Source organism: Panthera tigris, chromosome B2 (assembly GCF_018350195.1).
Source record: "Panthera tigris isolate Pti1 chromosome B2, P.tigris_Pti1_mat1.1, whole genome shotgun sequence".
In the NCBI taxonomy this organism is placed as follows: Eukaryota; Metazoa; Chordata; class Mammalia; order Carnivora; family Felidae; genus Panthera; species Panthera tigris.
The window spans coordinates 62,661,339-62,688,900 of NC_056664.1; the positions used below are offsets into that span (position 1 = coordinate 62,661,339).

Here is a 27,562-nt window from a genome sequence, read left to right on the forward strand (position 1 = left end):
CAATCAGGAACTGAGGAAGTTCTCCATTTATTTCAGTCTTCTATTATGTATTTCAATAGATTTTATAATTTCTATCAGGAAAATTCTGACATTTCTTATTATTTTACTGTTTACAGCTATTGTGAATGAGATCATTTCCTATTACATCCTCCAAGTCGTTCATGATTTCTGCATGTTTGTATCCAGGCACTTTGATGAACTCTTATTAGTTCTATTAATTTGATTAATAATTAATTGAGGTTAATTTTTTTTTAATTTTTTGTAATGTTTATTTATTTTTGAGAGAAATAGAGACAAAACATGAGTGGGTGAGGGGCAGAGATAGGGTGACGCAGAATCCAAAACAGGCTCCAAGCTGTCAGCACAGAGCCTGACACGGGGCTTGAACCCACAAACTGTGAGATCATGACCTGAGTGAAGTTGGGCGCTTAACCGACTGAGCCACCCAGGTGCCCCAATTAAGATTAATTAATAAACAATCAGGGTTAATTAACCCTAACCCTGACTCTTTGATTCTGTCAGATTTTCTTGGTAGATGATATCTGCAAATAATAAAGGATATTTCCCTTGTTTTCACTCTCTCATTCCAATGTTTATACCTGCAATCTTTCTTACCTGACTAGCACCTCCACGAAAATGCTAACAAGCAACAGTGATACTGACTGCACTGTCCTGAATGGGAATGTTTCATTTATCAGTAAGTATGAGGCTTGTTACAGGCTTCCTTTCCTAAGTACTTTCTTTTCTTCTAATTTGGTAAGGCTTCTTTTTTGTTTGTTTATAAATATAATTTATTGTCAAATTAGCTTCCATCCAACACCCAGTACTCATCCCAACAAGTGGGTAAGGCTTCTTTTTAAATCATAACTACAAATTGACTTTTACTAAATATTCTTAAGCATCTATTAAGATGCTAATATTTCTCATTCTTTATCAACATATTAAACTATTCTAACAGATTTTTCTAATGTGTCAGACTTTGCATTTCTATGATAAACCTAATCTGATAATTACAACATATTCTATTATAGCATAGGTTTGAATTGCTAATATTTTCTTTATAACATTTGCTTCTATGTTCATAAGAGAGATCAGTACATATATATATCCCTTTTTGTGTGCAATTACCATCTGGTTTCTATATCAGGATTATGCTAGTTTAGTAGAATAATTCAGAAAACTTTCCATTTTTTACTATGGTCTATAGATAATATTTATCTGCTCCTTGAAGGTGATAGAGAAAGAAAAACTTCATTGTGTTTTTAGAAGTACATTTAATTGGCAAGTGGTTACATGTAACTTTTAGCTTATTCCACTAGTACATAAAACTTGAACATAAATGATACAGTAAAATCTGATGTTACACATGTAATCAGTATATGTGGGATAAGCAAGGTCCTGTTCATACCTGAGAAGAATTTTGTTTTTTAGTTGTTTGAACACTGATAGAAATTCTCAAATTGTCAATGTTTTGCATTTCACAGAAGACAAATTTTAAAACTAAGGACATAGTTTCTTAAGGATATGTTGCAAAAAAATTCAAACAATGTCAAAAATATGGAATTGCCAATATCTAAGTCATATCAGAAAATAGCACAAAGACAATGTACTTTTATGCTTCCCAATTACAATAAAATACCAACTTACTTTTGATTTAATCGTTTGAATGTGTTGCTCCACTTCTTCAATGTCTTCAGTGTTTTCTAAACGTTCATAAGCAGCACTTCTAGTGCCTTTTATCAGATTTAAAGGTAATGCAGACATGCCATAGGCCTAAAAGAAACAAAATTAAAATGTGTTTTCAGTAACACTATTTTACACACAATTATACACAATTTTGAGGGGGAAAGATCCTTTAAAGCAACTGCCAGGGCACCTGAGTGGCTCAATCAGTTGAGCGTCTGACTTTGATGTCAGTTCAGGTCATGACCAAGTTCATGGTTGTGGGATCAAGCCCCATGCTGGGCTCTATGCTGAGCGTGGAGGCTGCTTAAGATTCTCCCTCTCTCTTTCTCTGTCCTTCTCCCCACTCGCATGTACTCTCTCTTTATAAAATTAAAAAAAAAAAAAAAAAAAAAAGGGCAACTGCAGAGTAAGCAGTTGTAAAGGATTATAGTCACTGAAGAACATGGTACATGGGAGTGAATCATGATTATACTGTCCCATAATTCTCTTATTTCACATTAACAGTTATATAAATTTACATCTGTATAATACTATTCACAGAATAGATAACATGTATGGTTCAAAGGTAAAGTTGCAAAAATAATGTAAATATAGTACAACAAGCTCACTGATTCATGCTTCTGTTTAGCCCTTCTGCTACTGAACCCCTCTAGTGTATTTTTCATTTCAGTTATAACTTCTATTTGATACCTTCTTATATTTTCTGTAGTTCTGTTAAAGTTCTTGCTGTGTTCATCCATTCTTCTCCCCAAATCAGTAAGCATCTTTTGGACCATTACTGAATTCTTTATCAGGTAAATTGCTTATCTCCATTTCATTGAAGTTTCTGTTTTGTTTTAAGTAGATGTGCCTTATTCTTTGGTTTGGGACATACTCTTCTATCTCATTTTGCCTCTATGTCTATATGTATTATGTGAAATAGCTACCTCCCTCAGTCTTGAAAGAGTGGTCTTGTGTAACAGCTGGTTCATGTGGGCCATGAGACCAATCTCCCTTGGCCATCAGAGCCAGGCACTTCATATGAATGTCCACTCTATTTGCTGCATATGCCCACCACCAGCTGTGGCAGAGCCAGCACTGCTGTGTGGAAAGGTCACTCATCCCACCCAGTTGTGGCTCAGGCACTGTGCAGGAAGAGTGGGGTTCCATCTGCTTGCCCATCATGGTTATGACCCAGTCTCTATGCAGGTTAGATGGGCCTTAAGGTCCCTCTGGAAGCTAATTACAGCCTGGCTGCTGCTAGGGGACAACAGGGCTCAGGTGCTCATCAGCCCAGTTGTAGCCTATCAGGTGCACAGGAAGGTAGGACTCAAGTTGCTGGACCAACTGGGTTGTGGCTTGGCTGCTGCACAGTGAGGGCAGGGCTCAGCGCACTCTACCAGCCCAGCTGCAGCTTGGTTCTCTGCACAGGTTGCGCAGGACTTACAGCACCCACTTGGACCACCTGCAGCTCGGCTGCTACATGGGGAAAGTGGGGATCATGGTGCTCATCTGGTCCATGTGCAGTCTAATCACTGAATGAGTACAGTGGGGACACTAGCCTGGCCCTTTTGCAGCTGGGGGGCTATGTGGTGCGGGGTGCTTGCCAGCCAGGGTAAGGGGTAAGTGGACAGAGTATGCACTCTAGTGCTAGCATGCTACAGGAAGGATAACAAAAATGGCACACATCTGCTCTGTCATCAGCAAGTTAGAATGAGATTCCAAAAATGGACTCCACCAATGCTTCCATCCCAGATAAAGTCCCTATAGGTCCCTGCCTTTGTCATAGCCACCTTAAAATTAGTTAAGTGGTTCTCTCTCACAGTATAAGTACTCTTCAATCTGTTGCTTTTGTGCTGGATCTTGGGGAGAGCAGGTGTACGCACACACCACTTATGAGCAGAAATCTCTGTTCCCTATAGTTCTGTGATTCTCCCTCTCTTAACCTACCCATTGATTTTCAAAACCAGATAGGATTTTTTTGGCAGGGGGGTGGGGGGGGGCAGCATATCTCTCCAGTGCCAGCCCCTAGGGTCAGGATGCCTGATAGGGGACACAATCTCTTTACTCAAGGGAGAGTTCCTTACTTGGGGGATCCCTCCTGATTGTGGTGTCACCTGGGATGGGGTCCCCTGGGTAAGGCCATATCTTTGATTCTCCTACACTACTGAATGTGTCTTTTTTGTCTTTTGTTGTGGAGGTGCTGTTCATCTAGTTCCAAATATAGCTGTAAGTTTATCGTGTCCATGGGAGAAGGTGAGTTCAGGGTCTTCTTATGCCACCATCTTTAAACTCCCTCCATGGTTTGGTTTTGTTTTATTTTATTTATTTATTTATTTTTAATTAAGGGAGAATACAAAGAACATACTAAAATCCCAGAAATCAACTAGTTCTATCAGGTAATACCTACTACCTATAACAAATTGTATCTAGATAATTATACAAAATTATTACCCAATATTCAAATCCTTGTTATTTTCTAAGGGAGAAATACCTTAAAATATAGTATTTCAAAGTTAATGTTCTCATGATTTCCCTATCACCTCCCCTTCTTCCTAAAGTGGTAGTAGGAAGTAGGTTCCGATAGTAGGAAGAAGGTTCTGTTTCATATTAGAAGAACACATAGAGTAATTTTTTTGCAATTAATAAATTCTTATCAAATCTATACTTGTAATGACCTTGATAAAATAGAAAAAGTAAAGAATATAAAATATTATATACTTAAAACACTGAAAATGTAAATTAAGAAGCCTACAGGAGCCAAAGTATACCACAGCTCTTTAACCTTTCCTTACAGGACTTTCCTATCCCTTTTACCATCTGACCCATTTGTTTCTTCTAGTAGTTCCACAAATTTTCAAAACATTATTGGGAAGAAAGTAACATAATACTTTCAGACTCTGATGAATAAGCAGTATTACCATGATTATTTGCCAATCATCTGCATTCACATATCGTTTTAACACCAAGTCTATGTTGCTTTTTACAACCAAATTCCAAGGCAAAAATATTTTGCTAAACAGTTTATGCCCAAATAAATTCCCTGTCCTCCCAACCACCTCCAAACAAGCTTATTTTACCCCAATGCTTGTTACTCTCTGTTGAATGGATTTTATCCCTAAATACAGAACCTCAGTATTCAATATTATTTCCGAAAGAATCTGTAGTCTACTAGTCTCACTTCTATAAACCTAACTTCTACACTGCTTGCAAAGTAATCTCTAGCACCCACATCAGATTATGTCACTCCTCTAATTAACTTCCAGTAAGATATCTAGGATGAATTAAAATAGTTTTCAAAGGGCTCTAGGAGGAGACCCTAGGATTCTGGGTAGATGCCTTTAGAGCCACTACAGGAGACAAGAAGGCAGGTAGCCAGGCCTGCTGCTACTTCAACCAGAGCAATTCTATGTTGTACAACTTTTTTCTGTATCATGTAAGATTGTTTTGTTTCATTTTGCTTTGTTTTGTTTTTTTTCAATGACAGGTAGAATGACTGGTCTTGTGAATTACTGGTCTTGTAATTATCTAATCCTGGCATACAAACCTCTTCATGACCCCTACCAGCGTGTCTCATGCCTCATACCTCTGAATAGTTCACTATTCTTAAAACACTCCAGTTTTACACAGGCTTTTCCAGCTTCCACACTTTGGCACATGCAGTGCCTTTATCTAGAATGCCCAACCTATCATCTCTACTTCTCTAGCAAATTTCAGTGCCCTTCAGGCCTCAGCTTAATTACACCATGTCTGAGAAATATGCCTTGACTTGAAATGTGCCTTGCTTATAACTCTATTATAGTACAAAACACCGTACGTTAACATGATTGGTCTGTACATTTGTTTCATCACTAAACACATTGCACATTGGCCAAACTTGGCTAATCAGAATCACTCAGAAAATTCTTATAAACATAGATTTATCAGCCAGACTACTAACAAGTACAGGAGACTATCTGATCTATAAAAACTAGGTCTCAATTCTTTTTCCTACCTTTATTCTAAGAATAAAGATTTATTAAATTACTAAAATAATTTTTTCTATTAATATTTAACCAAAAATTGTTTGAAAAATAAATCTTAGTTCACACAAACCTAATTCCTTACATGGAATTTACATATTTATTAGACTAGCTGAACTAAATTCCTAAATAGCTTAAACACAAAAATCTAAGAAAATAAAGATATGTCCTTGGTAACACCTTGTGCTAACAGGGGACCAGAATACATCTTTTCATGAATTTTTAATTGTCTGAAAAAAACAATTAGAGAAAGTTGTCATTGTTTAGGGTTACCTACCTTTTAGAGTTTTTGGGGGGGGAGGAAGGATTGCATGTTTAAGTTTCAACGATTATCAGGAAATGTAACCATAATATTTAGATTCTAATAAAATTGACATGAAACATTTAGTCAATACAACCTTAGGTTCTCAAATAGTCTTTTTGAACTTAACCTCAGACTTCTTTGGAAAAAAATGTATTTAAAAAGCTATCCTTTTCAGAAACAAACTTTTATTGCTTACTACTGCCCTCTAGTGAATTACCAGAAAATCAACAAGGCTAAAGAGATTGTATCATTTAATATGCTTCCAGGTTGGTCATAATTGCTTCCAATTTTATTTGTTTCAAGTTCCAAAAATAAAGCACCATCCATATTAAAACCCAAAATTTTCAAAAGAATATATACAAATTACAAACATTTCTAATACCTTCTTACACTGCCCAGTTTAGAACAGCAACTTTTCCCTATATATATGAGGAGAGAGAGCCTTTCTCTCCTCATATATCTCTCTAATATCCAGAATGATAGTTTCCAATCTGTGATCCATGGAATACTATAAAGGCACTGCCTGTAGACTGCATAAATGTCTTACATGTACTTGTAACACCTATTACTCAAGAACACGTGTGCTGTTATGACTAATGAAACAATTCATTAAACATATACTCAATTAAGATTTCCCCTTTAAATATTCATGGATTTTAAGATACATATATATTTTCTCACATTTAACATTAGTGAAATTCGGATGCCTCTTATAATCACTGGCTACACAGAAGTCATGACATAGCTGTCATTACCAGCCCAGGCACAAATTTGGTCTCAGCTGGTTGCTTTATAGTTACTTCTTCATCAGAGTTACATGCATTCTTGCTATCACTACTGAGTTTAATTGCCACTTAAAATATCTTTAAGATAGGGCTGTGATTTGACATTGAAACAAAAAGTTAATGTGTAGAAAGAGAGCAAAGGAGCCAACAGTGAAGCAAATATTTATTGAAACAAGGAGCATAATTCTGAATTTTCTTGCAAAGCAACAGTCAAGTGCTTTATGAGCTTAAAGCAACATACCCAAGGTAAAAGCCATTTTCCATTTGCCCTTCATATGGCAAGACAAGAAACAACAAAATCAGTTTATACTTACACATTGGGTATGTTAGCACCTTCAAAGAAAATTTCAGAGATAAGAGTGGAGGCTTCAAGAAAAGCTGCATCACTAATTCTCTTGATAAGACAAAAGAAACATTTTTTTTTTTTTTTAATTTGAGAGAGAGCACACATGTGTGAGCTGGGGTGAGGGGCAGAAGGAGGGAGGGAGGGAGGGAGGGGGAGAGAGAGAGAGAGAGAGAGAGAGAGAGAGAGAGAGAGAGAGAGAATCTAAGCAAGCCCCATGCTCAGTGCAGAGCCAATACAGGGCTTGATCCCATGACCCTGGGATCATGACCTGAACCTAAACCAAGAGTCAGACTCTCAACCAACTGAGCTACCCAGGTGCCCCAAGAAACAATCTTGTATAGTAAAACATGGACATGAATAACCAATTCAAAAAAGTGAATTAGAAGACTCAGATTCCAAATGTGAAGTTTTAGGAACACCTTTTCAATTTATTTCATGTATATATATTTTTATTATATATGAAGAATATGATTTTTTAAATGTATTTATATAAGTGAAAAAAATAAAAGTACTTACATATGTAAAAACTCCTCATGAAATATAAAACAAAAATTATAAATAATAAAAAGCATAGGCAGAGATCATCATAGTGGTACGTAAAGTAAAAGTACATTTTACAATAAGTGGCATAGACTTAATGAAACTGTATCACATGGAAAGCTGAGAAATTTGACTTTTAAAGAGCCTTCCTCTCCTCAAAGATTACTGAGAACCAATGCTCTATTTCTATTTCTGAATCCTTAGTTTATCATTTTTATTTTCTTTAATCCAGCATTTTATATTTTATATTAAATGTATATGTATTAGCATGTTATATGTGTGTGTATGTGCATGTGTATACACATATACACACGTGACATGGTCAGATTTTCACTGCAATGTGTATATAATAGAAAGTTCAGTAGTTACCACCTCTATAGGCACTTCAGTGGTCCACAGGATACATTTTGTATGAAAAGTATCATTCAACATTTCCCCACTTGGTGGCACCAAAAAAATTAAAATATCCACATAAATATTTGTGTTTAAAGGTTTCCTTTTTTTATTTGAAAAGTAGCAGATTCTTTTCAATTTAAGCTGAAAACAATAGTCAAGCTATATGTTGTCTGATATTCTTCTAAAATTGAGCGCCCAATTATTGGGTTATCCCTTAAAGACACAGAATAGATACAATCTTGGTAAAATTTAAATAATCAACTAGTTTCTAAACTAAACAATAACGTATAGCTAAGAAAAATCACACTCTATTGACACATTACAAAAACGTCTCTGGTCTCAATACTAACAGTTACAGAGTCTGTAACAGACACGACTTTACCTTTAATAATTAATTCTTCGCACTCAGGGTCAAAATAGTCTAAACATTAACTTCCCACTTTGGGTATTTTAATTAAAATTAAATCTCCTCTATTTCCCATGGATATGTACTGTACGCTCTTTCCATGCTCCACCAATGTGAAAAGCTCAATTCTCAAGCTTTTCCATAACAAGTTGGAAGAAAGCTTTATATCTGTAAGCAAATATGGTAATTAATACTATTAACCACCTCTGTATAATAAAACCATCTATCTATAAACAGGTTAATTTTCAACTCTCAAGTTTTAAATAAAGATTGAGTAGTAATGGCCTATTTTTACAGACAGAGAAGCTATGGTTCAGATAACAGATTTTACATAAAGACTTTCACTCAGGACTAGCGCTCAGCTACAACCATCATGCTACCCCCTTAAACAGGGTCTCTTCAATACACACTAGATAGTAAAACTGGCCAGACTGGTATGGTAGCAAAACATTCTTCCACTGAGCTCTGAGCATATTTTGTGCTATTTAAATGATGTTTGTCTCTCCATCCCCTCCCCCACCAAGCAACGACCACCGAACTTTGAATACCTCTTTGACTTACTCATCTTTACATAAACCACATTCTCACTGATCATGACCCAACTGCTATTAGCATCTGGTTGACTTTCATTGCAAGATGTGGAAAAGAGGTGTACACTACAGTTTAAATCACACTAAAGTGTGAACATTCAACAGTGTGAGCTACTAGTGACCACTGAGGGGCCAACAAATTCCAAGACTCTGTAAACTGCTTAAATTCTCAAAATCTTATTAAACATTATTCCCACTTTAGAAATCAGTAAATTTAGATAGTAGAGTAGTTCAAGGGACCCACAGACAGTATCCACATTTACGACTCTTTACCAAGGATCGTATTTTATTGCTTATTCTACTTAAAGAAAAAATATAAGTCCTAGGTAGTTTAATCTTACTATGCTGTTCCATTGGACCCTCTCCCTCGGGCTTAGGACTTAAGGGATCCCTCTCTACCAATTCAGCATACCGTCTATGTCTTTTAGGTTCCCAGCATGGGCCATGTTATATCAATGTCCTCAGCCCAGCCTTCTGCACTCTAGAAAAATAAAGTTCTTCTAAGGATATCATAACTTAGTCAGTATGATTATTTTATTTGGTTTAGTTGATTGCTTAAATGATAATTTTTGCAGCTTCAGCTAGACTAATATAAAATATTACTTCAAAATATTTACTTTACAATAATATTGTTCCTAGAGGGAAGCTCTCTTTTAAAGAATTTTAATAACTTCACACGTTTTTTCCACTCCCACACTCACCATTGCCACAGCTTATGAAATTCAGATCCACCAGAGCAATGGTGTTAAAATGTTAGATCCTATTACTTCTCCATTTAAAACTTTTCAATGGCTTCTAATCTCAAAACAAAATTCAAAATCCTAACCATGGTCTAAAAGGCTCTACATAACATGGCCTCTGGCTATTTCTCATCTAAACTTCAGTCATCCTTCCCCTTGTTAACTGAGTTACAGCCACACTGGCTTTGCCTCACTGCTATTATCTGAACACAGCATACACGTATCTGCCTCAGGATTTTTGCACTTAACTCCTCCTCATGGCTGGTTACTCAGGTCTCTGTTTAAATACTAGAGAAGGCACTCCTGACTTTTACAGCAGAACCAGCCTCCAGTATAGTCTATCCCATTATACTGCCTTATTTTTCTTCATAGCATCTACCATTTGACTATTGGAAGACAATCCTCCCTGGGTCTCTCATTTCTGCACACCTTGCAACTAAAGCTCATTTTTTTTCCATACTATCTTTTCAAGGATGTTTACATAGAAAAACAGCCTTCAGAAAACAAAGATAGCATCTTTCTCTAGAGCAAAGGGCAGAAAGGCTTACTGTCCATTCTAAAGATTCGGGTTCCCTAAGCTCAAAGTTCCTCTTCTACATGAAAGTACTATCTGGTGTACTTAACGTTGTCCCATGGGAAGTGAACTCAGGAAACCAGCACAAGAAACTGCTAATCCTAAGGCTACTGCTATTACTGTAAGTAAAAGTCTTTGTCTTTGACCCAGAAATCTTGCATCTTCAGTCAACAACCAAAGAGCTGTAGCAGGCTGCAAATAGGATAAAATTTTAGACCCTTCACAGTTCTTGATATTGATCTTACGTATTGGTTTCCTCTTTTTCCATCTGTTTCTCCTGACTAATCTTTTATCCACTGTTATATACTAATTTTCCTACAGTTTTCAAAGTCATTTGACCTTCAAAAATATGTAAGAGGCATTTTTCTATTCCCATTTACTGGGAAAGGCACTGACCCAGGAAGGTTAAAAAATACAAAATGAGCTTAATAAGTCAGGCACAGAATAGCAATTTGAGTCCAGGTCTAACTCTTAATTTGTTGTTAATCTGTGACTGCTTCTTAAAAGACAATAATAACATACTACCCCTATATTCTGTGAGATGGAAGAATAACTACCCACTAATATTATGACAAATTCCTTATGTAGTGATACATGAAAAAAAAAACAAAAATGGCAATGAATAAAACAGAGTACCCAAATAAGCACCTAACAGATATTAAAATGCATGCATTTTAGACTTCTTTTATTCTAAATCATGACACCTGAATGATTATCTAACAAAACTAGATTCTGCTATCACACTAAGAGCCCATTTCTTTCATGCCTAAGAAAGACATATTGGAACAATATCCAAAAATGTTTTCTTTATAACCAGTATTTCCCATTTCTGCAAGAATTAAGAATGCTATAAACATAAATTCCATTAATCTGAAAAGGTTCTAGATAATTTAAAGTTTCTTATACCATTCTCTTTCAGGAGGTAGATAAGAAGCATTTATTACTGGTTTTTCCAGTAATGGAAAACTATAATGGGAGCAAAACCCTCAAAGAGTAGTCTGTACACAAGACTGGCAAGCTATTAACTCAGACCTTACCAACTCCAGGAAAATAAAAAATACTCTGAGTATAAGATTAGATTCTATACACTAGAGAAATATGAAGTTATAAATATCTAATTTTAAAATCCCTATATGCCGAAGTAGGATGAATCTATTGCATCCATAATAGATACTGATCTACAGTTAAGAGTTCTAATATGCTTATAAATCACTAACTCTATTACTGGATAGTATATAATTAACTTCAAGGTTTACAAGTTATAAGATTTGTTTCTAAATACTAAATTTCAGAAACACAGATAAAATGATTGTGACTAAGTAGTTAAAAGTTTGCCTTCCTCTATGTAAAGAAAACTTAAGAAAATGAAGAAGAATGCACTAAAATGTTAAAGAGGAATATATAATTGAATACATGACTAAGGTATTACTTTATGAAGTAATTTTTTTAATTTTAACTCAATTATCAACATTACACTTACTGTGTAAGTTATAGCTGCCAACATTCCAATCAAGGTCAGAGAACTGATAGAAAATGACAATGCAGCTAAACCATCTGCAAAGAAATAAGAACTCTGTTAAAAGTGTACATATATACTATTCAAACATTCATATTCAAAAAATCAATATAAAAATATAAAAACTGGGTTTCTTAATACATTCTGAAGGAATAAACTCAATGTGTATTACCTCATCTTTGAAGTGTCAACTCCAAGCAGAGACAAGAGTTTTTAAAGAGCTATTCACAAACTGATTTGCAGAAGATCTTTCGGACTAAGATTTTCTTTCTTTCACTTCTTAAAATTAAACAGAAAAACTACTGTCTAATTGAGCCTAAAAAGAAAGCAGCAAAATATTACATGCTCAAAAGGTGGTAAAAAAAACCATCCTGGACTTTCTCAATGGCAGACCTTGAAAAACAACATTGCCCAGGAAAGCCAGTGACCTTGACTTTTTCTTCCTCTCCCTTCCATCTTGATACTCTTGGTTTCTTTGTTCTTAATTTTCAATTAAGTTTTCAACATAGAGTCTAAAACTAAAATCTTAGAGAGTTTATTTCACCCTTTAATTTGAAAGGAGCTGGCCTGCCCATGTGGCAGGGGGGAAAAAAGCAAACACAAAAATAAATTCAAACAAAGCACCAATATAGAATTCTATGTTAACAAGTTAGACTTAGGAAATTATTTAAGGGAAGGACAATAAGTCAGAGGCAGGAGTAACACTTTTAAATTATTATACCAAATTATACAAAAAAATACAATGCAAATTTGAATCTTCTTAAATGTTAGTTAGTAATAATAATTTTTCCAGTTGTAATGCAGGTCCTATCGAAACTGTTTCATTTTCTTTTCTTTTTTTTTTCATTTTTTTAAATGCTTATTTTTGAGAAAAAGAGAGAGAGAGAGAGAGAAAGACAGAGCAGGGGAGGGACAGATAGAGAGGGAGATACAAAAGAGAGAGAGAGAGAGAGAGAGAGCAGGGGAGGGACAGATAGAGAGGGAGATACAAAATCCAAAGCAGGATCAGGCTCTGAGCTGTCAGCTCAGAGCCTGACCCGGGACTCAAACCCACGAGCTGTGAGATCATGACCTGAACTGAAGTCAGATGCATAACCAACTGAGCCACCTAGGCACCCTGAAACTGTTTTGAACTAGTTAAAATGCAAGTCCTGTGGAACCAAATATAATTTTAATTTAATGTATATTAATCTTTTCATGAATAACAATAAAATTAGAATCATTTCTCTTCTTAAAACTCATGTCTTGCTTTTATATAACACATGAACAAAGCATATTATTAACAAATTCACAAACCATGCAAGGCTAAATTTTAAGCCTTAATCTCATGAAGCTAAAACATCACATTTTATGGACTCAAAAACATTTGGTGCTATTACTTTCTTGATCTTACTAGAATTATCAATGGAAAGTGTTCATAAAACAAGGAGAGATCTGGTATTTTGCTGATAGCAATTTTAAAGTACTATCACTTATAAAACACACCTGGGTGGCTCAGTCAGTTAAGCATCTGACTTCAGCTCAGGTTATAATCACATGATTCCTGAGTTTGAGCCCCGCATTGGGCTCTGTGCCTACAGCTCAGAGCTTGGAGCCTGTTTCAGATCCTGTGTCTCCCTCTCTCTCTGTCTCTCCCTGGCTTGTTCTCTCTCTCTCTATCTCTCTCTCTCTCTCTCAAAATTAAATAATAAACGTTAAAAAAAATTAAAGAAAAAATAAAATGCATCCTAATATTAGAAATATAAAAATGTGGGAAACTATGCATCTTACAATTGATAAAATGGAGTATTATGCTAACATGGTTGACCAATCAAAAAATTAATATTACTAATTTTGATAAGTAAAATGTACTCTAGGATATGGTGTTTAAGATTTGAGATAAAAGAAATAATGTTAAGACTAAAGAGCATGAGATTACAGAAATTAGAATAATGCTACCTATAAAATTACTGATTCAAGTTATACTAATACTCAAAGACTAGCATAACTTATGAAATGATGTTTAAGGCAGAGGAGTAATTACTCAAGAGACCTGAAGGAGTTAACTATAAGAAAAGAAGCAATTTATTCCTCAGTAATAGGATCAGGTGCATAAATCCTGACAATTTAGTATTAGTAGATGCCAGGATTGCTATCCTAGTTCTTGCTAGTATCAGCAAGATATTAATGGAACACAATTTATAAGATGAAATCTTAAGTGGAAAGCAAGAAAATTAAGAAGTTGTATAGCAAGGACTCTAAGATTTAATTTAATCATTTAATATTGTATCTGGGTAAGGAAAAAGAAATGTTGATCAAGAATGTACAGTACCTATTAAAAATAAATAGAAAAGCAGTAAGAATTTTTCAGGTTTGTAAAATAGATATTCTAGGTTTCTTCGAAAATAAAGTTATTACTATGTTCAAATGCACATGAAATTGAGTAATAAGTACACATTTATATCAGTTTCTAATACCCATTGTATCTTTTCAATGAGTGAGCATCTTTCTTAACCTAACCTGAACCTGCCTATTTTTTTCCTTCTAAAACCCTAAATCACATAAGAAAAACTTCTGAAAAAGCAATTCTGAATGTTTTGGTAAGGTACATTTATAATAAAATGTTATTTCATTCATATAAAACCTCTGTAATTTATATTCTATATACAAAAATTACTGGGGCACCTGAGTGGCTCAGTCGATTAAGCATCCTACTCTTGCCACTGGCTCAGGTCATGATCTCATGGTTCGTGAGATCAAATCCTGTGTCTAGGGGGTGGGCAGCATGGAGCCTACTTGGGATTCTCTCTCTCCCTCTTTCTCTGCCCCTCCCACACTCGCACTCACATGCGCGCACTATGTCACTCTGATAAATAAACATTTAAAAAATTAATCATGATCAAACAGCAATATAGGGTTCTCTCATTGGCTAAAAGTTAGAAATAAAAAACAATATATCAAGCACATTTCTTTAACATTGTCTATATAATCTCAGGTGAATTAATGAATACATAGAAATTATAAGACCTTCACTGCTAAAATTCTTTGAAGATCATATTTTTGTTTCAACTTGGTAACTGTATGAAGAGACTAACTACATAATAGCTAGAAGTAAGTCTTAACATCACACAGTTCCCAATTTTTCTAGCACACTTTTAACCACAAGTCAAAAGAGCTGTAAGGTTAAATTCTTAACACTATAAAAACGGACTACTCAGAAAAGTCCCAAGAGGTACAAAATATGTATTATTATGAGTGTGTTTGTAAAAAGAATACTTACGACTACTTCCAAGTTCTTCAAACAAGAATTTCACTTTTTCCCACTCTGTAGAATTTTTGTTATTTGGAACATTCAGAGGAACAAAAGCACTACAAAAAAGAAAATAATTCTGCTTAATGGTTTTAAAGATAAAAATTTGAATAAAAGGAAAAGGTCTAAAATTCAATTTCTAGTAATTAAAAAAAATTTTTTTTAATGTTTATTTATTTTTGAGAGACAGAGTGTGAGCAGGGGAGGGGCAGAAGAGAGGGAGACACAGAATCCGAAGCAGGCCCCAGGCCCTGAGCTGTCAGCACAGAGCCCGACACGGGGCTTGAACTCACGAGCTGTGAGATCATGACCTGAGCCAAAGTTGGCTGCCCAACCAACTAAGCCACCCAGGTGCCCGTCTAGTGATTTTTTATACAACGATTAACCTCCCCCACCACCACACACACAACTTAACAAACCAAATCTGCACCATGTACAGAGGGGTGTGGTAAGTTTCTTACATATGTGTTTATTACATTATAAATTTCTTTTAGTTTTATTACTGTATTCAGTATAATTAGTTTTCTTTGTAGTCCTATGTATTTTATTTTTTGCATTTAAAATATTTTGAGAAGAGGGCACCTAGGTGGCTCAAGTTGGTTAAGCATCTGACTCCTGATTTCGCCTCAGGTCATGATCTCAAGGTCATAAGATCATGCCCCTCTCTCCATTGGGGCTCCATGCTGGGCATGGGGCCTGCTTGAGTTTCTCTCTCTCCCTCTCCTTCTGTCTCTCCCTGACTTGCAGGCGCTCTCTCCTGCTCTCTCAAAGTAAAGATAAGATAATTTTGAAAAGGAGACATGGGCTAAAAACCAAAAAGGCCATAATACAAAAAAGGTCAAGAATTTGTCTTAAATCAGAAGAACACAATATATATATAGTGATTTCAACATATTTATATAAATAGAATAGAATGGAAATATATCAAAATAAATGGTAAATATCATGTTGTGAAGCTAGGGCAATTTTTACTCTCTTCTTAGCATTTTTTTTTTATGTCATTCAAGATTCTAACCAATACATAAAATTAAAGTAGTTTCTATTTATTTTTCAATCCACAGTTGAAGGGGCATCTTGGAAATAACAGTGAGCTAGCTTCCTAGGACTTACTCTAGATGCTTAAACTGGGAGAAAATGGAAGACAGAGATAAAATAAACAAGAGAAAGAAAAGAGAAGGGAAGAGAAGGAAGAAGGTTGACAGTCACTTTAGTGCCTAACTCAGAAACAAGATTAAGGTAAAGGGCTGGGTATCCCTTAAATTGTACACCTAGAGAATCAAACAGGAATGTAAGAAATGACTCTAACACTACCTCCTTTCTAACCTAATTTAATTGTAAGCAAAGCACAAAGATCTATCCTCTTCTGTAAAGACGAAATACTAAATGAGTTCAACAATATATACAGTAAGGTATTCACTCCGATAATGTGTGCAAGTAAAACAAAGCAATCATTCTACTTTTCTGTTTTAAACCTTTACCCCTTGGTACTACTGATACTTTTTATTCTTATAAAAAGGTGAATGATCAGAGCATGTCAGGAGGTTATTTAAATTTTTAACTATTTGCATTGATGTCCATTTACTTCACTCAATCTTGGAGACTTATTTCACACCACTTTCAGAAAGAAAAGTGACAAAATTAGAGCAATAAATGTAAAAAGTTCATTATTTGTTGCCCTGGCCATAAAATCAAAAAACAAATAAAAGTAGTCAAGTAGAATCAAAACATAAAAAAATAAACCTCTTGCAAATTATACTTCTATGATGATATTAACTTATTTATTTGCATTTGAATAAAAGTATAAAGCAAGGAAGAAAAAACTATCTATATAGTATCTATTTTATTTGGACAGAGTTTTTTCCAGATATATATATTTATATTTCAAAAAGTTTATTTTGAATTTGTAAGTTGGCAGTGACCAATTCTGTGAGTAGGAGGAAAAACTTCTGTGTTGCACAAAATATCACCTATAGTACTTAAACAGAAATATGTATTACAAATATCTAAAACTAGTATTCATACTTAGAATATTTTTTATCTATGTCAGTTTTAGGTAAACAAAGGTTCTACCCAAAAGTAGAAGAAAATTAACTCTTAGTTGTTGATGACACTTACATGTTCAAACTCCTGAGCTGGGTTCTTTAGCAGTTCAAATATTTAACAAAGAAACTTTCTATGACCAAAAAAAAAAAAAAAAAATTTAAAGTTCAAATAGCCCAAACTACTGTCAGGATGACTTCAGGAAAAATACTGATTGTGAAGAGATCCAGGAGAGTTAACATTTTAGCACTGATTTTTAGGTAGGAACTATAGGGAGTAACGAAAGCACAAACCCCAAACAGGTTCTCCTCAGTTAGGGGAATCTTGCCATCAGGACTGTATAATCTAAGAAACATTTGCAAAATATTTTCACATAAACTAAGATAAACATCTATAAGCAGAATTCAAGAGTTACAACTAAATTCATCTATATATCCTGGACAGTAATATCCAAAACATTTAACAACCAATATGGCAAAGACATTGAAAGGGCGGGCCTACGCCGGCCGACTCCATCTTGTTCTGTGTCCTTCACCTAGACCACACCTCCACCCCTTGAGTAACCTCCCACTCACCCGTTCAAACTTCCTGGTCAAAACACGCCCAGCGACCTTCTTAACAGGACTCCAACCCTTCCCCAGCCAATCAGCTGAGGCCACAGCCATTACCTCACCAACTGCCCCTAGGCCCCAATAAAACCTTTGTCCTTTTGAAACTCGCTCTCTCTCCCTGGTATCTCACCGCTGCATCGGTGCAGGTAGGGGATTGAGCTCGAGCTAGCTCGTATGAAGGCTCTTTTGCTTTTGCATCGGACTCGGCTCCCTGGTGGTCTTTGGGGATTACGAATTCTGGGCATAACAACATGAACCAGTCAACAGAGACACTGGCCCTAATTCTGGAAGACACTGCTGAACCAGGCTTTACCCTTTAAATGGGCCTAGGGTGGGGTAAGAAGACTCAAGAAGGCAGGGCAGCAGCTGACTCACATGGAAGCGTTTCAACCTCTTAACAACCAGAAGGGGCAAACTAGTGTTCACCAGCCAAATGTCAGCCTATAGACAAAGATCTATGAAGAGAAAGGAGTTTCTCCTAACAGATGCAATGGCAACTAAAACTAAAGTCAGATGTGTCTGGAATATAAATACATCAATTTTGATGAGGAGGCAGCATTTAATAAGGTTATCAGCCATTTACTAAATGATGATGACACTAAAATAACCAACGAGTATAATGAGATTTGTGTGGTAGAAAGTACAGATATTTTCTTAATCTCAGTCTCTCCCAAAAAAAAAAAAAAAAAAAAATGCATACAGAGAACTTCAGCTTCCAAAGACACACCATACTAGATCAAGATGAGAACTGCGGCCTCATAAGGTTATAAATTTCTCTTACACTCTTAAAATAGTAAAACTGAAAAACTGCTTAGTAAAAATATTTTATACCCAATTTGACTCACTGTATTAGTTTAATACAGATTTTCACTTAAAGGAAGAGACAATGGAAAGGCTAATGAATTTCAGTAGATATGAAACTGAAATGATAAACTCAGTAGAATAGAAAGTAAGATTTTTCACATCTTACACCCAATCACCAAGTCATATTTATCTTCCAAATATTTTATCAGTTTCTTCCTGTCTGTTCTCTTTGTAACTACTCTAGTTTAGACCCTCATCTGTCAGCTGAACTATTACAATAATTACCTAAGTGGTCTTCCTATCATTTATATTTCAATTCTCCAACCCAATTCCCAAATGCCCCTTTCAAATGCATCCTTCATGGTGTTAAAACTCTTAAAATAAATTCATATATAATTACTTTCATGCATTCACAAACATAAATGTATATACATCTTCACTGTCTTTCAACTGATCAGCAGGATAAAACTGGAAATTTCTTAAACATTGTATATAAAACCCAGAGTTCACCTACCTGGCTAATGCCATAGCCTGTCACCCACACAAATACCTGAAACGTCACAACATACTTTTTTTCGGTACTGTGAGAGTTTAAATTCACATTGTATGTTTTAGTCATTCTTCAAATACTTCATGCTAACTACAGCCTCTCCGTTACCACAATGTTATGAACTCAACTGGTCCCCCTAAAATTCATATGTTAAAGCCGTAATCACCAATTTAATGGCATTTGGATATTGAACCTTTAGGGAGGCAATTAAGGTTAAATGAGGTCCTACAGGTAAGGCTGTAATCCAACAGGATTGGTGTCCTTATAAGAAGAGGAAGAGACACTAGAGAGCTCTCTCTCCCCCTGCTAGCACAGAGTAAAGACCATGTGAGGACACAGTGAAAAGGTAGCTATCTACAAGTCAGGTATCCTCACCAAAAACCAAATGTGCTGACACCTTGATCATGGACTTTTAGCCTTCACAACTCCAGAACTGTGAGAAAATAAACGTTCACTGGGTAAGCTACCCAGTCTGTGCTATTTTGTTACCACAGCCCAAGTAGACAGTTATAGATTTTGATACCATAAAGTGGATTCCTACTGTAACAAATACCTAAAAATGTGACTGTCTCTTTGAAATTCAGTAATGGGCAAAAGCTGGAAGAGTTTTAAGGTGCATGCCAGAAAAAGCCTGGGCTGCCCAGAAGGTGTGAAAAAAGAATAAAAGAAAAAAAAAAAAGGTCCCAAATGGAGTCACTTGTGCTGAATCCCACCAATATTTAATACCCAACCTAGTTGCAGTTGCAGCCTCTCCCAGGAGTGGAATTTAAAAAAAATTTTTTTTCAATTTTCTTATTTTATTTTTGAGAGAGAGAGAGAGAGAGAGAGGGCTTGAGCAGGAGAGGGGCAGAGAGACGGAGACACAGAAGCAGGCCCCAGGCTCCAAGCTGTCAGCACAGGGCCCAACACGGGACTCAAACCCAGGAGCCCAGATATCATGACCCCAGCCGAAGTCAGACCCCCAACTGACTGAGCCACCCAGGGGCCCCTAGAAGTGGAATTTTAAACTAATCAATCTGAAACTTCCTAGTCAGTACTAGTAAAGTAATCTGCCTGATAAAATCCCCTGCCTTCCCCTCAGGGAAGGTGACCTTCCCTGAAACAATTCACTCTTTGAATTTCCTTATCTCACCAACTTCTCCCTCTAGAAGCCTTCCATTTTGCATTAACTCCTTAGAGCTCCTCTCTATTTGCTAGATGGATGCTGTCCAATTCATGAATTGCTGAATAAAGCCAACTAGATCTTCAAATTTACCCAGTGGAATTTTGAATTTTAACAGAGACTATTGATAAAAAATATGGATGCTAAACACAATTCTAGGAACAACTGAAAAAAGAATTATGGAGAAAACCATTGTCTTAGAAAAGATATAGATCATCTCATGAATACAATGGTGGTAGAAATATGGCTGCTAAAGATCATCCTGGTAAAATCTTAGCTAGAAACGAAGAGCATATTATTGGAAACTAAAAGAAAGAAGATAACACGTTATACAGTGACAAGGACTTTTGGGCTGAATTGTTTTGTGGTTCTATGAAAAGCAGAACTTTTAAGAGATGAAATTGGGTACTTAGCTGAGGAGGATTCTAAGCAAAGTGTTGAAGGAGTAGGCTGGTTTCTCCTTACGGTTTACAGAAAACTGTGAGAGGAGAGAGGAAAGGTAAAGGAACTGTTAAGCAAAAAGGAACTGTCCCAAAAGTATTGTAAAAAATAACGAAGCCTGTTCTAAGATGGTGGCTGAACAGGCTGATAAGGAGATTAATAAGGGTGGAAACCACAGATTTAATCAGCCTTCTCACCAAAAGCCAGGAACAATGATGGGATGATACTAACAGAAACATTGCCAATTTGACATAAAGGGAACACAGATGGGACAAAATAAGGAAGGTTATGAGATTTGGGGGATTCACAGGACAGGATAACAAAATTATTTAGCTGAGAACGTGCTTTATCCTTCAAGAAAAAGTACCCAAAAGCAATTCGGTTATAATGAGGGCTGCCACTCCCACTATAGGCCCAGGGGAAAGGTTGCTTCCTCTTCTATTTCCTCAATTGTGGCCACAGGGCAACTGCTGCAAGGAGTCAAGGGAGCAGGACCTATGCCCAGAACTAAGAGGAGAGGCCCAATACCTAGCGCCATAGTAGTGATTCTACTACCTACCCCTCAATGGGCCTGGACAGTGGAGCATTCAACCAAGGATGGTTATTCTTGAGCCTTAAGATCGAATAATTTGCCTTGTTAGGTTCTGGATTTGCATGGGATGCATAACACTTTCATTCCTTCCAATTTATCCCTTTCAGAATAGAAACGTCCATCCTATGCCTGTCCTACCATTCATTCTACCTTTGAGGCACAAAATTTGTCTGTTTTCACAAGTTCACTGCTAATGAAGAATTTTGACTCCTTTGACTCAGACGGATAAATCACACTTCGGGTGTCTCACCTATACTGGATTTAGAGGATATTTAGATGAGACTTTAGACCTACAATTGATGCTGAGTTAACACTTTAGGGGCTGCTGGGATGGGATGAATGTATTTCACATGTATGAAGGACCTGAATTTTGGGGGGCCAGAGAATAGAATGTTATGGTCTGAATTTGTCCTCACAAAATCCCTATGTTGGAGCTCTAACCCCAAATGTGAAGGGTTTCGGATACAGGGCCTTTAGGAAGGTAATTATAATGGTGGGATCCTAGCCCCATGGGATTGAGTCCTTTAGGAAGAGGAAGAAACACCAGAGAGCACTCTCTCCCTGAGTGACAGCACAGAGAAAAGATCCTGTAGGACATGATCTGCAAACATCCTGATCACGGATTTCTAGTCTCTAGAACTATGAGAAAATAAATGTCTATTATTTACAGCACTCTGAAAAGACTAATATACTATACATGCTATTCAACTTTTTTTAGTCAGCTGATCAATTTCCACTCCTCAAACTTCAATTCAAATATTATTCCCTAGTAGGTCTTTCCTGATTCTTCAATGCAGAATTCCTATTATATGAATAGGAACTTGCTGGGGCACCTGGGTGGCTTAGTCGGTTAAGCGTCTGACTTCAGCTCAGGTCATGATCTCACGGTTGGTGAGTTAAAGCCCCACATCTGGCTCTGTGCTAACAGCTCAGAGCCTGGAGCCTACTTTGGATTCTGTGTCTGCCCCCCTCTCTGCCTCTTCCCTGCTCATACTCTGTCTCTCTCTCTCTCTCTGTGTCTCTCTCTCAAAAATAAATAAAATGTTAGGAAAAAAAAAAAGAATAGGAACTTGCTACTCCATCATCAAAACCTGGTACCTATCTCTTATTACAGCACTTAAATGTTATAACTCAAGTTATATATTTATGTCTCTCTCCCCACTGTGAACCTTGAGGAAATAGACAATGACCCTTCATCTTTATCCCCAAGACTTTGCACACTACCCAACAAAGTGCTCCAAAAATGTTAGCTGCATGAATTAAACCTCAACAATGTTTTTGCCATAAAATTATCTACTGTTTTAAAAGAAAAAAAAAATCACTTAACAAAAATGAGGAGTAGGTCACCATCAAGAAAATTTCAGGAAATTTAGTCAATCACTTAACCTAAATGTATATACCTCATTCAAATATGGTAATGAGAAGAACACTACCTTGGGTAACCAAAACAATTACTAGTCTTTTATTCACAAATTTCAGGCTTGTGAAATACATGAGTCCACATATGTCCTTCTCTATCAGTGCTCTCAGCTAAAGATCTCAAATATCAATGAGAAAATAGAGGCCAATCAAAGAGGAATACTTTTATTTGCACACAAAACCTAAGAACCTACCTGTACCTCTTCATTTTTATCGTTCTTGTAACAACGGAGGAAATATCCTTCCACCTTAATCAAAGCCTTCCACCTGTATGGGTGCTTTTCTATGCCATTCTTTCTCACCTGTTATCCACCATGATAGCCAACATTATCAATTCAATTACAAAAGGACCATAGTATTGAGAAAGGCAGGAGGTAGCACAGGGAGTAACACTTAGCAATTCTTCAGCTTATCTTTCATATTTTACAAAGGAAAAAAAAAAAACTCATTTTCTCATTGGAGCTAGATACTGATATTGGAAGAGCAGAGACTAAACTCTGACTTTTCTAATGCTTAATCTAGTGGCTTACTCATCATCTCTTCCTGAATGCCTATAAAATGTACCATGAACTAAACTGAGCTTCTGATACTCTCCCATCAAACCTGCTCCTCTTTCAGAAGTGCCTATCTCAGTTGATGACAACTTCACCCTTCTTTCTGTGTAGCAAAGAATTTGGCCTTGCCCAAAAAGAGGTGTGAATTTTGCCCATGGCTCCACCAGGTACCCAACTGTCATGCCTCATAGGAGTATCTTTATTTAGGGCAGGAGCTGGCAACACCCAATCTTAAGTCGTGGGCCAGAAAGACCAACCATATGATTTACGGTGGTGGACTCTGGGTCATATGGCATCCACTGACCTAGAAGCTGAGATAACTATGTGGGCAATCAATCAATCAGACTTGTCTACATAATAGAGTCTCAATAAAAACTCTGAATGTTAAGGCTCATGTGAGTTTCCCTGGTTGGCAATACTCCACGTATACAGTCATACATCAATGCCAGAAGAGTTACATATCTTGAGGACAATGGAAGCTTCATATCTGGAATCCTCCCAGACTCTATCTTATGCATCTCTTCTTTTGGTTGATTTTAAACTGTATTCACTTCTTATAATAAACGGTAACAATAAACATAACAGCTATCAGTGATTTATTTAAATCTTTCTAGAGAATTATGAAACCTAAGAATGGTTTTAGGAACTTCCCAAAGTTGCAGTTGGTGTTAAAAGTGAAAGAAATGTTCCTAAGACTTTGCAGTTTGGCTAAAAGTAGGTACATCCTCAATCTCTCTTTCTCTCACACCCCACCTATCTATCCTATCAGAATATCCTGCTGGCTCTTTCTCCAACGGCTACCATCATGCCTTGCCATCATGCTTCCTCACAGATCTCATATTTCTACCCTTAGCGCCATAATGTCAAATCTCAAAACATCATCCAGGGATCCTTTTAAAATGTCAGATTATGTTCCTCAATAACAAAACCTCTCTAATAGCTTCTCATCTCTCCCACAAGAAATGTCAAAGTCCTAACAAAAGCCTATGATATCTTACTAAATTTGGCAGATCTAGTTACCTCTGACCCTATCTTCAGCTACTGCAGCCTTCATTCACTCCATTCCAGCCACACTAGTTTCCTCACTTTGTCTCAAACATGCCAGGGCTCAGGGCTGCCACAGGGCTTTTCATCTGCTGGAATGCTCTTCCCCCCACAAATATTCATGGCTCTCTCACTTGCTTCAAATGTCTTCTCAAATATTAACTTCTCATCAGTGCCTTCCCTAACATTTCACAACCTCAACACAACCTATTTTTGTATATTTTCTTTCTCTGCCCCTCTAAGCCTCTCTTGAATGTATGCCATGAAGAAAAGGAGTTGTCTTTTCTGTTAAGTGCTGTTTCACCAGCACCTTGCACGGTATCTGCAACATAACTAGTACACAATAATATGTGGGAAAAAAGTGAATGTTACAGTCTTCAAAATGGCTGGCCAAACTGTCGCTTCTTGTTATTGGTATATTTGCAAGAAACATTTGCTTAACTTTTAGTATACTGCTTCTAAATAAATAAATGTTGGGGCGCCTGGGTGGCTCAGTTGGTTAAGCATCCAACTTCAGCTTAGGTCATGATCTCACAGTTCCTGAGTTCGAGCCCTGTGTTGGGCTCTGTGCTCACAGCTCAGAGCCTAGAGACTGCTTCAAATTCTGTGTCTTCATCTCTCTCTGCCCCATCCCCATTCATGCTCTGTCTCTGTCTTAAAAGTAAATAAAACAGTAAAAAAAAAAAAAATTATAAATAAATAAATAAATGTCATCTAGAGATCTGTTAAAACTATCAGAATCGTGCAAAATGTTACTCTAAATGAGGATTGAAGGTAATCTGCCATGAAAACAATGAGTAAATTTAAAAATACACTTCCGGGGGAGCCTCAATGGCTCAGTCAGTTCAGTGTCCGACTCTTGATTTCAGTTCAGGTCATGATCCCAGGGTCATGGGATTGAGCCCTGTGTTGGACTCCTCGCTGAGCGTGGAGCCTGCTTAAGATTTTCTCTCTCTCTCTCTCTCTCTCTCTCTCTCTCTCTCTCTCTTTCCCTCTCTCTCTCTCCCTACATTTATCCCCCATTCAAGGTCTCTCTCTCTCTTAAACACACACACACACACACACACACACTTCGGATACCTTTTATCTGGGACAGATACTCTGGCTGTTATAAAGATTTTATACTTTTACTGATGGTTCTCAGTTATGTTCTAAATCAGGAGCTGGCAAACTTCTGACTGCCGGTGTTTGTCAATAAAGTGTTATTAGAACTGAGCCACGTCATTCTGTTTGCATATTGTCTACAACTACTATAGAGCTACAGTAAAGTTGAGCAGTTGCCACAAAAACCGTATCGACCTCTAACTTAAAAAACTACGCTTTAAGAAAGTGTGCTGGGGCACTAGGGTGGCTCAGTTGGTTAAGCGTCCAACTTTGGTTCAGGTTATGATTTCATGGTTCACGAGTTCGAGCCCCATGTCAGGCTCTGTGCTAACAGCTCAAAGCCTGGAGACTTCTTCAGGTTCTGTGTTTCCCTCTTTCTCTGCACGTCTCCAGCTTGCGCTGTCTCTTTCTCTCTCTCAAAAATAAATAAACATTTAAAAAACAAAAGTTTGGGGCATCTGGGTGGCTCAGTCTGTTAAGCATCCAACGTCAGCCCATCATGAACTCATGGTTCATGGGTCTGAGCCCTGCATCAGGCTCTGTGCTGACAGCTCAGAGCCTGGAGCCTGCTCTGCATTTTGTGTCTTCCTCTCTCTCTCTGCCCCTCTCCCGCTCATGCTCTGTCTCTCAAAAATAAATAAACATTAAAAAAAAATTTCTTTTCAAGTTTGCTGATCTCTGTTCTGGATAATTTATGTTTCTAGAGAAGAGACTTTCACATTAACTTTCACATTAACATAACTGGCTTTTTTAAAAGGCCAACAGACACTAAAAAAATATATTCAATACCTAAAATAAATAGAAAAACTACTAAAAAAATGTTCTTTCAATAAGTACTCTTTTTTCATGACACATCAAGGCAGACAAAGAGTACTGGAAATATGCCTTGATTATAAAGCATTTGTGTTCTAAGAACTCAGAACAACAAAAGATTATTGACCAATTTTAGTCCCACTACAAATTGCATTTGATAAATGCTACTTTTTATTTATTGAAGTTTCTGAGATCAAATTACAAAAGGGAACTTTGAAAAGCTTATTAGCACCTCACACATTTCCTAATATTAAAAAAAAAAAAAGAATCAAAACCTATTTTAATAAGGAGAAATGTCTTCCATTAACAAAGGATAAATGTTTTCCAAAGAGAAAATTTTAAATGTATAAAAAAAATTGTAAAACTTTATTGATATTAAAACGTTAAGGAAGAAGATTTAAGAAAGAAACTCACTGACAAACATTAATTCAAAGATTTAGACTGATGCATTGGATTCGAAAAGATACACAGATGGGTTTTCATCAAAGAACTGTTTATAAAAATGGAAAAACTGCAAACATCATAAATGTCCAAGTAGTCGTCACTAGAAGATTAAAGAAATTGTATCCTTTAACTTTCATCTTTTTTTTTTTAAATGTTCATTTATTTATTTTGAGAGACAGAGGGAGAGTGTGAGCAGGGAAGAGGCAGAGAGAGAGAGAGAGAGAGAGAGAGAGAATCCCAAGCAGGCTCTGTACTGTCAGCACAGAGCCCAACACGAGGCTCAAGCTCACAAACCATGAGATCATGACCCAAGCCAAAATCAAGACTGGATGCTTAACCAAATGAGCCACCCAGGGGCCCCTAAATAAACTGTATCCTAAAAAGAGAATGCAATACTGTCAAAAATAATGAATCTACACTACTATCCTAAAGACATACCTAAAATATGTCAGCAAGTAGGTTATCAAGAATTACATAAAATGAAATCACATTTCTGTAAAACTATAACATGGAGGGCATATGTATGGGGGGGAAGGGCACTCTGCATGTATCTGACCACATAAAAAAATGTCTAGGCAGAACAACACAGACAAAAATGGATAATTGTGGTTATTGCTTGGTGATGATATAAAAGGTGGTTTATTCTTTTTCTTATATTTTCTTTCTACATTTTTCTGAATGAGTCTTTATTATTTCCATTATATACTATTTCCATTTTCAGGGGGAAAAAAATCAAGACTTACCCAACTAAAAGAAGAAGTGCACAAATTACAGCAAATCCCAAAGTATACTTGAATGCTGTTTTAATTTG

General features: G+C 36.5%; 1 protein-coding gene across 1 annotated transcript in view; it reads right to left on the reverse strand.

The window, feature by feature from the left end:
• LMBRD1 (LMBR1 domain containing 1) overlaps positions 1 to 27,562 on the reverse strand; it is a 112,884-nt gene that overhangs the window by 55,517 nt on the left and 29,805 nt on the right. Inside the window, exons 5-8 of the mRNA XM_042986622.1 lie at positions 27,495 to 27,562; positions 15,144 to 15,232; positions 11,849 to 11,922; positions 1,648 to 1,773 (exon numbers count right to left, since the gene is read on the reverse strand). Of these exons, the coding sequence (XP_042842556.1) occupies positions 1,648 to 1,773; positions 11,849 to 11,922; positions 15,144 to 15,232; positions 27,495 to 27,562 (357 nt within the window). The remainder of the gene's footprint in view (positions 1 to 1,647; positions 1,774 to 11,848; positions 11,923 to 15,143; positions 15,233 to 27,494) is intronic.